Source organism: Gossypium hirsutum, chromosome A08 (assembly GCF_007990345.1).
Source record: "Gossypium hirsutum isolate 1008001.06 chromosome A08, Gossypium_hirsutum_v2.1, whole genome shotgun sequence".
Taxonomy (NCBI): domain Eukaryota; kingdom Viridiplantae; phylum Streptophyta; class Magnoliopsida; order Malvales; family Malvaceae; genus Gossypium; species Gossypium hirsutum.
In genome coordinates this window covers 94,805,271-94,820,992 of record NC_053431.1, presented here as the reverse complement: position 1 = coordinate 94,820,992, position 15,722 = coordinate 94,805,271, and the positions used below count along the sequence as shown (strand labels likewise).

General features: G+C 30.2%; 2 protein-coding genes across 2 annotated transcripts; both read left to right on the top strand.

Moving 5' to 3' along the window:
- The first annotated feature begins 1,467 nt into the window (after positions 1 to 1,467).
- Positions 1,468 to 2,079, top strand: LOC107926884 (uncharacterized). Its single transcript, XM_016857821.2, has one exon. It carries the CDS (start codon positions 1,468 to 1,470, stop codon positions 2,077 to 2,079), a length of 612 nt encoding a protein of 203 aa, XP_016713310.1.
- A 10,226-nt stretch (positions 2,080 to 12,305) lies between these two features.
- Positions 12,306 to 15,722, top strand: LOC107926900 (uncharacterized). Its single transcript, XM_016857848.2, has 3 exons — positions 12,306 to 12,637; positions 12,759 to 13,177; positions 14,274 to 15,722. The coding sequence occupies exons 1-3, from the start codon at positions 12,572 to 12,574 to the stop codon at positions 15,481 to 15,483; spliced, it is 1,695 nt and encodes a 564-aa protein (XP_016713337.2). The 5' UTR covers positions 12,306 to 12,571; the 3' UTR covers positions 15,484 to 15,722.

Here is a 15,722-nt window from a genome sequence, read left to right as displayed (position 1 = left end):
ATTATAATGTTATTAGTCAATCCATTTCACTTATAATGTTGATGTAGCCTTTTTCTTTAAAACACTTTTCTAAACCCAACATGTAGGCATAAATTTTATTTTGTTGGTAATGGTGCTTTTAAGAAAAAGTTCACCCTAGCATTTTAACTAGAATAAGTAATTATGTTAACTATTTGTATTAAAAAATGATATTGCAAAAGTAGAGAGATCAAACTATTTTAAATTAAGGTATATGGACTCAAGGACAATGCCATAAAACTGAATTGGGACCCATAAATGAATTATTGATTTTTTATGTCAAAGTATGATTTTAACATTATATTAATTTATATTTTTATAAATTTTGAAGGTATTAAATGATAGATTTATTATTTTGAGAGAGAGCCAAACTCTTTACATGCCCTTGAACTAAACCCTAATTTAGAACTAAAATTAGAATTTACTAGTTGCTTGAATCACAAGTGGAATGATAAATTATCTAGGTTTAAATTTCTAGGTCAAATTCTTCTATTAGAACTTGCACTTTACATAAGTTGTGGATTTAACATCTATACTTTAATTTGGTCATTTTCAGTTCTTATACTTTTAGAATTTAAAAATTTTATTCATGAGCAATGGTAACTATTTAATTCATTAAGTTAAATTATGTTATTTTCAAAATTTGATGCGTTAAATATATTATCGCATGTATAATGTTATGTTAGCTTGTTATTTTCATATATTACTCATGAAAATTTAGTTAATAGATTTAACGATTGTCGTTTGCATTAGGACTAAAATTTTAAAATTAAAAAAATATAGCAACTAAGAATGATACATTTCGAGAACATAAATTAAATCTATAACTGTACGCATAATAAATGACTAACAGTATAATTTAACCAAATAGATTTAGCTGCTACTATTTGGTCAATACTAATTTTAAAATTCGAAAAGTATAAAGATAAAAATTGATCATATTAAAATACATAAACTAAATCCATAACTTACACAAATACAATTCTAATAGCAAAATTTAACCAAATTTCAATCTCTTATATATGTATATATATACAAATGTAAATATTTATTAATTTATATATAAACTAGAAATTGACCTAACATAAAGCATTAAATTGGCCAAAACAGTTATGGTTCAACCATTTGTTTGACTTCATTTTTGATCAAGCAAGGTGCAGTAGAACCTACACCGGAGGCCCCACATGTCTATGGCATTTACCACCGTTGGATTAATCCATCAGATGATGACTGATGTTGATGAAAATGGCCTAAAAGCCAACGACCCTAGTTTTCATGATACTAATAAAGTCCACCACAAAATCATTCACAATATTTGTAGCAGTTTAACTAACAAATCCTACAACTTGAAGACCCCTCTCCAAGTTCCTACATAAAATGCTTTCATAATTAAACTCCTTTCAATTCATATGACTGAAAATCCCTTTTCTTTCATATAACTATCCTATCATGGGTAACTATATTAGCACTGCCACATGCTTTCCATCTGATTCTACAGGGAAAGTAATTCTCTGGGACGGCACGGTTCAGGAGTTCGGCGGGATCGTGGAAGCTGCAGAGCTGATGGTGGAGCATCCGCAGCAAGTGGTCGTGGAGTTCAACGCTGGAGTTCATCAAAAGAGGCTAATCCCATTGCCGGCGGACCATAAACTCGACGTAAAAAAGCTTTACATAATGCTACCTATGAAACGTGGGCAGCCGATCGCGTTGTCGTCGGAGGAAGCTTGTCGTGTACTGTCGAGCGCGAATTCGGTGTCGAGATCAAAGTCGATCTTATCGTCGTCCCCGAAGTGTGTTCCTTTGTTTGCGAGGATTTGCACTGCGGATTATCGTGTACTCGAAGGGATGGGACAAAAGTTGCAGTTGCAGAAGAAGGAAAGTGCCGGCGGTGAGAGGCCGGAGGAGAGTGGATATTTGACGGAGTTGTTTCCAGAGAGTTGGGAAAATCCGCCGGTGTATTTGAATAGGCAATTTTCAGGCAAGGGATGGAAACCCAGCTTGGATACTATAAAGGAGAAGAAGGTTGAGAGAGAGTTTAAAATCCCACATTGGTTGTTTTAGGTTTTTTGGAGTCATTTTTATGGGATTCATGCTGATTAAGCCTACTAATATTTATCTTGAAAAGTCAAACCCAAGTCACCTCTTTAGGAATACATAATGCCTTAGCGGTTGTTTTAGTTTTAAAAACCTAATTAATATTATAGGTTAATGCTGTAGTTTATATTCATCTAATCACATTATCAATAAACCAATGTGTAATTTAAAATAAATAAAATTATTATATTTTTAATAAAAATGCATATCTTTTAATGCATCAAATATTAATTTAATTTGTGAAGAATGCAAATGCATGGTAATAGTGGGAAGAATTTATAATGTTAATTGGTTAGGGGTTTTTTACTTCTTTGTGCAAATTATGTTCAAATTATTACAGGGGAAGCTTTTGCGTTTGGCCAATAAATTACAATGGGCACAAAAGATGACTTTATTTTATTTTAATTTAGTTGATTTTACTTTATAGTAATAATATTATTATTATTATTATTATTTAAATTAAATTTGATAAATAAGTGGTTAGGTGTATTGGTAAAACATATTTTATTTTCAAGATAAAAATTTAGGTTCAAACTTTAGAGGTAATTTTACTGAAAAAAGTAATCATGAATCTCTCAAACGGACATGAAATATATGTTTAGGTTAAAAATATTAGAATATAAATATATTTAAAATATTGAACTTCAGTCTATTTATTAAGCTTGGCAAAAAAGAAAGAAAGAGAAAACTTGTTTTCATTAAGCTATGTAAATTTACCACTTTCAAATTTTTATTTTAATTACGTTTAGTATTGTGTGGTATTTATTCGAATATTCATGAATATTTAATTTACTTTCTTTTATATATAAATATTTTAATTATTGTTTGCATCTTATTTGAAATAGTTTTAGATATTAATGGTTGGACATAAATTTAAAGATTAATATTTATATTTTTAAATAACAGATTTAAATATCTAAATTGATTACTTAATTTTCCTCTTAAATTTTTTTATTTAAAAAATGTAGTAATTAATTAATTCAAATAGTAATATCCAAATTTAAAAGTGTTAATAAGTGGAGTTGGGATGAAATCTAATTTTAAAATAATTTTGAGGCCTGAGCCCAAGCTATCTTGATTAGCCCAAAAGGCTTGTTTTTCAGTTTTAAAAAATGATTTTATTTAAATTTAATTATGAATTAAAAAAAAATATGCAATCCATTTGTTAAAAAGGAAGAAGAGAAAGAAATGGGAAGTGAAGAAAAGTAAAATTACTAAAGCAGCCCAATTTAGCCTCATTGATGGGCTTCTAACCTTCTCACCTGTAATTAACGAGGTTTCTTTCTCCTCCTCTATTTCCGGTCCTACCCTCAAAACTCATTTTGTTCAACAGCTTCCCAATGTTGGGATATTTTAAATATTATTACAAGATTAAATAAATATGTGTGTTATAAATAATTATAAAACGAAAAAACCATAATTCAAAAATATAAAAATATTTTTTTATTAATTAATAAAAAAGATTTTTAAAATGAAGAAGAAGAATTTCATAAACCTTCCAAAATCTGACCCACTTTAAAATAAATGGCCTTATAAGAATTTTAGCATCTATACCTGCGACTCCAACATTTCCAACCACAATGTATTCATTGCTCGTGTCATTTTACTCATTTGGTTTTTCTCGTACAACACAGTTGAGTTGAGAACCAGTTTCGTGAAAAAGGCAAATTCAGAATCCCAAAGTTACAAAAAGACCCTTTCTTTTTCCCCTAGATTCGCAGTTCAATATCAGATGCCATAAATAATACAAAAATCCCTTCAGTCTTCTGCCACAATCATACGTCACATCTTTCAATTCTGGTTTTACTCCTCTACTATGTTTGAATTGTAGATTAATACTAATATTTTTATTTCCCATCATTTAGTCATTTACTTTAATGCCATGATTACTTTCTACCATTTTTTTTTTTACTGTTATCCTGTTATACAATTAATAACCACAATAATTAAAGTTTCAAAAGAGCAGTGAGCGAGGTATCAAAATTATAAATTTAACCCCAATTTATATTAACAATAAATTATAAATATAATTTATCTATCCAAATTAAATTTTACAGAGGCTTCAAAATATTTGTTTATAATAACAATGAGTTAATCTAAGTCAAATATTTATTAATTTCAAAAATAATAATAACATAGTATTGTGGTAATAATAACAAAGGCTCAAAAAAGTAATGATACTTTGTACATTTGAGTCACTTATCTCATTACTTATCAAAATTTTATTAATTTAATTTATATGTGATTTTAGTATTTAAAATATGATTTATATATTAAAATTAAATCTTACAAATAATTTGTATTAATTTCTTAAAAGCATTTAAAATTAATATTTCGTATATTATAATATTAATAAATTTTAATTTTAATTTATTTTTTATGTCTAAAAAATGTATTTTGATATATGAAATTTTAAATCAAATTAATTTGTAATGATAAAAAAAGAAAATTGAATTCAAACTCTCCTCCACTCACTGACTCACTTCCGCCAAATATCAACAATGTTAGTGTATATATAACATGAATGGCTGATGTTATTGGAATGAGCTGGTTCTTGATCGATGATCAGCCGCGGGGATTTCAAAATATAGAAATTAGAAACATTACTTGTTCCAGTAAACAGGAAAGTCTTTAAGTACCACTGCTCACCCTAATTTCTTAATGCTATATTAAATTTAAAATAATTAATTTTGATCATAGGCAATTTAATCAACATTCGATTCAAGGATGATTAGATGAATATGAATAAATTAAGTTGTAAAGTATGTGAACAAAACAATATTGACTTAAGTGTGAAATAGCAAAGGTGGTAGGAAGGCATGTGGATGAATGGGTTTGAATTTGTGAAATTATTAGATATCATCATTCTCAATGTGGATTACAGAGAGGGATTCAATGGCCAGCTAGAGCTTTTTTTTTATATAATTTAGTAAAGCGATGTGATTAGCACATGTTCTTCTTCTGACATGGACCGTTGGAATTGGCACATAATATACCTTCTTTTACCCATTTTCCTCGGATTCTTTTAAAATATTATGTATTCAATACTACATTGTTTTCCTTTTTAGATTATGTGTGTTTCATTCTCCTTAAAATATTAAACTATCATTTTCAAATTTCAGGATTTTATTATTATTATTATTTTTGGTGGTAAGCAGCCAGTAAGCACCACCAAAATTTAAGCTGTCTTTTTTTTTCTTCTTCTTCTTTTTGGGCCACATTTTAATCAGATAAGAAGCTTAGCAATGTGTAAAGGTGCATGACTTTGCACAGGGGTCATCATCCCACGTGAATTTCCATAATCTAGGCACGTGCGTTCCCGTGTCCCCCACTATGATTTCAACTCGTAACATTTTCTTTTTAATTTATAACTTCTTCGGATTACATTAAACACAAATATATAATTTAAAGCTTTAATTTAATCACAATCTATGTGGTATGCACTTTTTAGATTTTTGAAATTAGTTTTTCTATTTTAAATTTTAAAATTTTTATTAGAATAATTAATCACCACAAGAATTTAACTACGCGTAATTTCACAATTTTTAAACATTACTCGAACATTATTCTTAAAGAATCCTCATCCCCTCTTCCCGACAAATATCTGTCACCAAGGTAAAAGAAGGGCAAGCAACTTTAATATGTCAAGACTCCTCATAATCTATATTGGCTCTTTTCACCCTCGTAGCATGAACCGCCACTCTTATATTTTGTGTTGTAATAAATAGTATTGTTAACAAACTTGTACATTTTAATAATTAAAATTTGTTTATGTGGATAATTTAATAATCTTTATTTAGTGCTTAAATCCTTATATTGTTAGTAAATCACTTGTTAAAAAAATATAATAATTTTATTTGTTTTTTTTATAATTTTTATTCATTCATTAATTAATGATGCGTCTTAACTTGGTTTATTCAGTGTGTCGAATACAAACCTTGATTTAAAAAATATCTATAAGGTTGTTTGATTTTTAAATCAATTATTTACTACTTATAAAAGATTAGGCCTATATTTAACAATTATTTACTATACTTATAAAACAATATTTGGGCCGTTGGGCATTCACGTCATGGATTTGCCCCCTTGGCTACAAACATGTCTTGACGATTGGGATTATGCGAGAATATATGCCTTTTTAACCAATTAAACAAAATTGGTTAAAGCTTCTGGTAGGTAACAAATGTCTTTATTTTAAGCTTAGTTAATGCATTATTCGGATATAAATAATCAATATTTTATTTTATTTGTTTCAAAGAAATTATATATAGTAATTCAAAAAATAAATATACATGCACCAAATGTTGTAATTTATATTAAAAAATTTTGGTTCGTGTAAAATTAATTCAATCGTTCGAATTAACAAGTAGTTGGTTAGATAGTCTAATTATATAAGTTTGTTGAGTGTTTTTGTGAATCTATCTCTCATGGAAGCTAATTTTCATATTTATATGGCACGATTCTTAAATGTGACGTAATAGGTAGGTTCCCATACATACCAACACGTATCTTGTTCTAAGGTCAACACGTGTTCCCTAAGTGTGGATTCGTTTGCATGATGATACAAACCCACCACCACGTGCTGAAGTACCAGATTATGTTAAACCAACATTTTAATCAGAATAAATTATTTAAACTAATAATGATATTATAAAAGCTGAGGTACCAAATTGTATGTTAAAAATTAAAGTATAAAGATTAAATTTTGAATTTGAACGTAATATGGGGATCAAAACTAAAATTTGATCATTAAGGCTACATATTTGGACACGTATATGTCAATGATTTAATCGGAATGAAATATTTAAACTAACAATGATATTATCAAAATTGAAGAATGAAAAGTGTAAATATTAAAATTGAAACTTGAACATATTATAATGATTAAAATTGAAATTGGACCATTCTTATAAAATCTCAAAAAAAAAAGATTTGTCTATTTAATTGGACAAGTATAGTAAAAGGAATGCCTTGGATATTCCTTTTATTTATAGTGTAAGCCGAAAATTTAAATTTAAAATTTGATCATATTACAAGGACTAAAATAGAAATTGGACTTTTTTTTATAAAATAAAAACATGTTTGTTTAATTGGTGTGCCATAAAAAGAATGCCAAAATAATTAATTCATTCAATTTTTCAACCATTGCCCCCACAAACAAGCTAAATAGGCAAAAGCAAAAGAGATAAGTAAAATGAGTCTATTGGCTTGGCCAAATAATGGTGAGACACGTGTAGCATACCTATTTCATTCAAAATAAATGCCTTCAAATATTCAAAAAATATATTATTTGAATCAATTTGGATTCAATTTTCTACAGTCGTTTTCTTTTTTCTTTTTTTTGTTAAACTCGTTTTTTTAATTTAATATTTTTTATTAAACCTTTTCAAATATTAGCAAATTAACTGATATAATCTTTACAGGGGTAGTTCATGCAACCTTAATTGGCACATGATATCTTGTTCCCCTGTTTTGGAACTGCCATAAGCTGCAATTCTCATTACCACAGCAAACAACAACAAGAAACCTTTAATCAATAATTTTCCTGCCCCCTTTTCATACAAAACAACAAGCATCCACTTCAATAGATTCCTACCCTACATAAAAACCTATCAATTATTCACATTTGTTGGAAAATTTGGTGTCATACTTTATATAAACAACCTTACGATCTCATAGCGTATTCAAAAGAAACTTGACACATGTCTTCTGACAGAATTAACATTCCAATAAATTATGCAAAGTCAACCTATCAACTAATGAACCTTGAAGTAACTTGCGAACATTAACCCAACGAACCTTGGGAGTATGTAAGGTCCATGTGGAAAAGTTCAAGGCTAGTAATTGCTAGTTGTCCTGAAATGTTTTATTTTAGGATGTAGAACATCACATCATCATCGTTATCAGAAATATCAAATCAAACTTCTATATCAGTAGCCTTACACACGTAGCTAAACTTGCCTCTCATTATAAAAGGACCATGCAGATAGCTCATAGAGTCTCACGTAAACACTTATTCTTCTTCAACCCTAAACTCTCCTACTAAATACCTTATTCCTTACATTCACCCAAGTGCTCTTCCGTGCAAATCACCACTTACTTCCCCATATTAATCTAATTGTTAATAGCTTTAGATTCAAGCCTTATGGATGAAAAATAAAAAACAAGATTATGATAATTTTACTTCTATTTAATAATCCAACTTTATTTAACTTCAAATTTGGTTGAAGTACAATATTAGAATATCAAAAGTTTTTTAGACCCCAAAAAACAACCAGAATCTCTCCATTTCTCTTTATGTGATTCAAAATCAAAGCATGCCCGTGACTATAAAGGTGAATTTAAGGGGAGACGAGGGTCTTGGCTTTAAAAATATATATATAATTTAATTTTTTCATAAATGAAATTAAAGATTTTTTTATATGATGTTTAAAATGACTCATAATCTTAATGCTTAAATAAGAGAATAAACATACATCAGCATATTGAAATTTATATCCTCTTACATTAGTAACAATGTTAATACCAATCGAACTAAAACTCGATTTAAAATTACAAGTTAATATATAATAAAATTGCACTTTAATTCTCTTTGAATTCGTTTTTGGTGATTATTGCCAATAGATAACAAGTTAAGGAAAGCTTCATTCATGTATTGAAAGAGATTTTTTTTTAGAAACATGAATTTTGTATACATTAATTAACATCATATGAATGTGAAATCTTAATTAACATCATATTTTAGGTTCGGTTTTTGAATAACTCGTCCCTCTTCTGTTAGACGATAGCTTAGGGAAACCTAGAAAGTGGACCCCCGGAATTGGAGCAATTAGCAATGAAGAGGGCCCATTTATAGCTATACCTCGACCATCTACAACCTGGAATCCCTTAGCTGTAGAAGAGCTGCCGCAATGTTTTTATGAAAGGAACAGACCCTTAGTCCACTCTGACTTGTCCATGGTCTTACAACAATGGTCCCAAGCTTATGGGACTGGAAAAAATATCACTAACAGCGAATACTGCATTTGTTTCCCTGTCGGACCATAAATTAGCATTCCATTTTATCTCAAATTTCAACCACCCAATTAATTCATAATATACCCCATCCATCATTTTAGTTTAAAAATTCTCATACTTGAATAAAACATAAGTATCAGCTGATTAAGTCAGTTAATTCTGATAATCTATAGAGTTAACTTATTTTAATTATCTATTTATTAGTAATCAGCTTTTGTTTGGTGGTGTGTGAGTGTATTTTTTAAAACAAGTTTTATTTGGTGATTATATCTTATTATGGTATAAAAAGTGAAAATGTTTGGATAAAAATATAAACTCGAAAAATGAGTTTGGGCAAAAAAAATAAGACCTGTTTAGAAAATGGGTCAAGCCGCCTGTATTTGCAAAAAAAAAATTATTGTTATTTTTTCACTGTTTTGTTGTAATTTTATTATTATATTGCTAATATTTTGTTGTTATTGTTTAGATATTATATAACTTGTGTTTTATTGTTAATTTTACTACTATTTTAGAGGCATTTACTTATTAAGCTGCATCTATATTAGTGTTATTTAAGTATAAAGAATTTTTTAATTTGTTGGGAAATAATTATTTTAATATTTTCAGTATATTTGATGTATTATATTTTTTAAAAATTATTTTTATATAAAAATAATATGAGCGAGACTCGAATTTTAACTTTTTTTTTATCTAAGCCGGGCTTAAATAAAAATTTAGATACATGAAAATGAAACTAAAACTAACCTGGATAAAGGTTTGAATTAATTCATTCAAAGGATATTTTGATTTCAAAGCAATAATTTTGTTGATTTATAGTACTAGATTTCGTGTGCAACTACACTACCATGAAAACGATTACTACCTTTCTAAATAGAAAAATTAGTTTTGTTAATAAACGTGTGATTTGTTTATGTATAGAAAATAAACTTGATTACGTTGCTAATTCTTTGAAAGTAATATGGGAACAAACCATCTGCTTCTTCATTAGATTAATTAATAGGAATATAGTGAATTAAATTAAGAATCAATGCTTTTAACTTATTCCATCTATACCATTAAACTGAAAAAAGATGAATTGGGTAAATAAGTTTGTCCCGATAAAAAGTTAGTCAAATTTGTTGAAATTAATTTAAATATTTATTTTATTTTGTAAATGAATGTTTATTTGATTATTTATTAATTTTTTAATCTTTCAAATTCTTTAAAATATTCTTGAATCCAATCCTTACAAGATTAGTGGTGAAAAAAATGATTATCCACGTTGAATTATGAGTTAAAACTTGATAATTAAAAAAAGTTAAATATATAAATATGTGGTCCTAAATCATCAAATTGCAACAATATTTGGTATTATTTGTGAGTGTGAAAAAGACCTCAAATGTTTATATATCTCATAACAACTACAAAAACCCAACAATAATGGTTAATATTTGATACATTTTTCCAATTTTAATTTTTATTATTATCACTCAATCTTATTTGTAAAATTTCAGTTTGCAGGATAATAAAACAATGTTGGTAGAAAACAAATGATAAGTGAATTTTATAGACAAGTGATGGTGATGTATAAAAGAAAACTCAGTTGGTGAGAATTTGAAGTTTTAATTTTATTTTGTTACACGTGGTCGGCACTTTATGGTAGAAGAAATCGCAACTCAAACAATTTGAGGTTATTATTGGAAGCGTATAAATAATAGACAAGTACCCTCCAATGATAGAAGGGGTCTCAAAAGTACTTTCTTGCTGATCTGGGAAGCCAAGTAATGTGGGAGCAAGATGACATGGCGTATATGTACGAGTTATAAAAAGAATTTGGAGTAACTTGAGTTAGTATTTTAATGGTTCATTTTATTCACATCATCTTAAATTAAAATAATTATATAATATACTCTATTTAATTCAACATAGTCAACTAAAACAAATCTTCTGTGATCTTATAATTATTCCTTTTATCTCTTCAAGCTCTGTTCATATAAATGAATCATTATTTATTTTTTTTAAAAGAATTTTAAAGAGAAAATTAATTAGATATTATAATTAATTTTAACCAAATTTAAAGTCGAATTAATTCAACTCTTCATAATGCCTTTTTTTTTTTTAATCTACAAATTATTGAACATCGAGATACCATTAAAATCACCATGACTGGACTTTCACTCTGAATTTTTTGTGGTCACCGATCTTACCCTGGAGACTCACGATCCCCAACAAATTAAGAACCCTAATGGACCCTGGTGCAAAATGACAATTCATGGGGTTTCGAAAATGAACTCAACAAAGTCAACATCTTAGAAAAGCAAGGACTTTTTGGTCATTCTATTGTCATCAGAAAAAATTAACCGCAATCTCTCATACTTTTTACCTTTTGGGTCAACTTGCTGGCGTATATCTCATCTTTTCTCCTCGTTCCGTAGTTCAACCCGAGGACCCGTGTTGGTTCGCCCATTTACTATATTAAGATCACTTGAATCAAATGTATTAAAAATATGATAAATGTAAAATCAATCAAATTATTCCATTTTAGTCCCTATATCATTAAAAGTAAAAATACCATTTACTAATTAGCATAAATATATTTTAAAACTTTTTTTATAATTTTGTAAATAAAATATTTTGTTCAACGATAAGCTTTAAATGAAAAAAATATTTTATATAATTTTTTAAACAATAAATATTAATTTTATTATAATTTAGCATTATTTAAATTTTTTAATAAAATAAGGATTGAATTCGTCCTTTACCAGTAGAGAAATTAATTTAATCTACAAATTATAATAATAGTAGAATTTCACAAATACGTTGACAGTTAAAAATTTATAAAACAACAATAAAATTTAGTATTGTTATATTTTTATTTTAAGATATCTAAATTATTCATGTATTAAATACTTTGATAGTTATGTTTTAAATATTCTCAACGAGCTCATATTTAACATTCCAAATAATAGTTAAATTGACATATAAATCTAATTAAGAAAATACTAATAAGTTAATAACTTCAAATTTGAAATTTGAGGATTAATTATAGTTCGAAAATGTACTTTATTTTTTTTTTGAAGGCTTGGGTTTGATGGGTCGTCGTCTTAGAGGCCGCCCCTAGAACAAGAGGGAATGAAAAATGATTTTTGGTCATAAAAAAGATATATATATATATATTTATGTTCTAAACCGGTAATATATAATTATATAATAATTCAAGGTCAAATCAATATTGAACCCATTTTATATCGAGCTCCCATTGTTCCAACTCTCCCCTGTATGCCATTTTCTCCAATATATGTACACACAAATTCCTTCTCTTTATTTATTAGGTGAGGCAAAAAACGAAAAGGTCCAAGCTTTGAGAGAGAGAGTGAGAGAGAGAGAGAGAGAGAGGGGGGTTATGGTTGATTGATTTTGATTCTTCTTCAACAAGTTTTTATTACAAAAAAGGAAATCAACCATGGCTGTTTCTCCATCTTCCATTGCTACTGATCACAAGAAACACTGGTGGGTTACCAATAGAAAGGTAAACAAACAAACAAAAAAAAGCTTCATCTTCATCTTTTTTATCCATATTCTTCAATAAAGTTTTTCTTTTGTTCTGTTCTTGAAATGGGTTTCTTTCTTTTGATCTAATGCACAAACAGCTTGTAGATAAGTACGTCAAAGATGCGAGGAGCCTCATCGCAACGCGGGAACGAAACGACGTCGCTTCCGCCCTCGTTCTTCTCGACGCGGCCTTGGCCCTCTCGCCTCGTTCCGAGTTGGCTCTGGAACTCAAAGCGAGATCTTTGCTCTACCTCAGGCGATTCAGGGACGTCGCCGATAGGCTTCAAGATTACATCCCCAGCCTCAAAATGTCGAGCAACGACTCATCTGGCTCCGTCTCCTCGGATATCTCGTCTCAACAGCTCTCGAGGGAGCAAGTCAAGCTTCTCCATTCTGATAACTCGTCGTCGGGTTCACCGGGTCATGACCCATCTTTCAAGTGTTTCTCCATCTCGGACTTGAAGAAGAAAGTCATGGCTGGGTTGTGTAAAAACTACGACAAAGAAGGGCAATGGAGGTAATAAATTTTCAACCTTTTATTCTTCTTCGGTTTCTGGGTTATACATATTTTATGCTTTCGGTTAACTACCTTTGCCGGTCCTTGTAGTTTTATAGAACTTGAGATTTAGTTTTTCGTTGTCAAAATTTCAAAACATTCAAACTTGGAACATAGTATGAAATGGGAATTTTGTAGAACTAATCTTGTTAACCTGATTAACCTGATTTATCATTATTTTCAAACTTAGTAGAACTAATCTTATTCTTAAATATAGAAGTAAAATTTTGTAGGAAAGGATGAGATGTGTTGCGTGGTTGATAAAATGCCGACGCCTGTTGCGGTAAAATATACCTATTTCCCTATGAATTTAAGAAATTCCACTTTCAACAAAATCTCACAAATATTTACTAAGTAAATTTTAAATAAAATACAATTATACCATTATTTTTGTCACATTTTATTTAGTTTGGTCATTTCTCTATTTTTAATTACAAAATAATGAAAATTTAATTATATATTGAGGTCTTTCATAAAAATCGTATTTGACTTTAGTTAAAATTAAACAATTTATATTTATATTTATATTTATATTTAATTCATTTATAATGTAACCATAACATTTTTATGTAAAACTAATTAATTACCATTATTTAGAAAGTTATGATGGAAAATAAATTGATTAAAATATAGAATTTAAAAAATAAAAATAAAAATAATTTATCATAAAGTTAATGTTATAATTAAAATAAAATTTAAATATTATCATGTATTTACATAAAAATTATTAAAAAAAAGAAACAAAATGTAAAAGAAAAGACAAAACAGAATATAATTATCACAAGGGGTTAGAAAATTTAAGCATTTTTAAATATTTAGTATAAAAAATTAAATTTAAACTTTTTTAAGATGTAGGGATTTAGTTGCATATTTTGACCTTTAATTTTGCATTGGATTTTGAGTAAATAATTAAATACACAACTCTGCCAGCCTTATTGGAATTTGACAAGTATTTCACTTTCCTCAAAATAAATGCTTTGATTTTAATACACTTGTAAATTAGGTATTGAAGTGCATTTGAGTAATATTATTCATGATGAACCTCAATTTCGATCAGGTACTTGGTTCTAGGCCAAGCATGTTGCCACCTAGGCCTAATGGAGGAAGCCATGGTCTTGCTCCAAACCGGGAAACGCCTCGCCTCCGCCGCGTTCCGCCGAGAAAGCATTTGTTGGTCCGATGACAATTTCACCCTTCCCGTCATTATAACCACCCCAGACATCTCTTCCGCTGCAACGCCTCCCTGCAACGTCAGCTCTCTCTCCCAGTCCGAAAACATTTCCCACCTCCTATCCCACATCAAGCTCCTCATCCGCCGCAAAACCGCCGCGATCGCTGCCTCGGATGCCGGCCTATACTCAGAATCCGTCCGCCATTTCTCGAAAATCGTCGACGGCCGCCGCCTTGCCTCTCAGGGCTTCCTCGCAGAGTGTTACATGCACCGAGCCTCCGCTTACAAGGCCTCGGGTCGCATAGCCGAGTCGATCTCGGATTGCAACAAGACCTTAGCCCTTGACCCTACTTCCATCCAAGCGCTCGAAACCAGGGCCGAACTGTTGGAAACAATACGCTGTTTGCCCGACTGTTTGCACGACCTTGAACACTTGAAGCTCCTTTACAATTCAATCATGCGTGATAGAAAGCTTCCAGGTCCACCATGGAAGCGTCACAATGTGAGGTACAGGGAGATACCGGGGAAGCTCTGTGCGTTAACGGCTAAGATTCAACGATTGAAGCAAAGGGTAGCTTCAGGGGAGACCGGGAATGTCGATTACTACGCATTGATTGGTTTAAAACGTGGGTGCTCGAGGTCTGAATTAGAGAGGGCGCATTTGCTGCTTTGTTTAAGGCACAAGCCCGATAAAGCCACCGGCTTTGTCGACCGGTGTGAGTTGGCCGATGAGCGGGATCTCGACTCGGTTAAAGACAGAGCCAAGATGTCGGCTTTGCTCCTATATAGATTGCTTCAAAAGGGGTATTCCAGTGTGATGTCTGCTATTGTGGATGAAGAAGCGGCTGAGAAGCAAAGGAAGAAAGTTGCGGCGGCTTTACAAGCAGCAATTCAAGTGCAGCAAACACAGTGTTGTAACTCTAAATTGGAACCTGAAACGGGTTTCAATGACAGGGTTAATTCGGGTGAAAACAAAGCCACAACAAATGCCTTTCAAGGTGTGTTTTGCAGGGATCTCGCTGCGGTCGGGAGTTTGCTATCACAAGCTGGGTTTAATCGTCCGATTCAGGTGAAGTACGAGGCACTGAGCTGCTGAGTTTTGCTTGGAAAATCAATGCCGGGTCACTGTAGATAGCTGCTCGTGATGTTTTTTTCCGGCAGAAGAGTCACCGTTCATTCACTGTCTGTGTCTGTAAAAAAGATCAATGTTTTTTTTGCCTGCCGGAAAATTTTGTCACGCTTTTCTGTTAGCTCCTACATGTACAGTATTTTCCCTTTATTTTTGTTGTTGTTTCCAAACAGTATTTTTCATTATTGAATTTTTACATTTTGGTA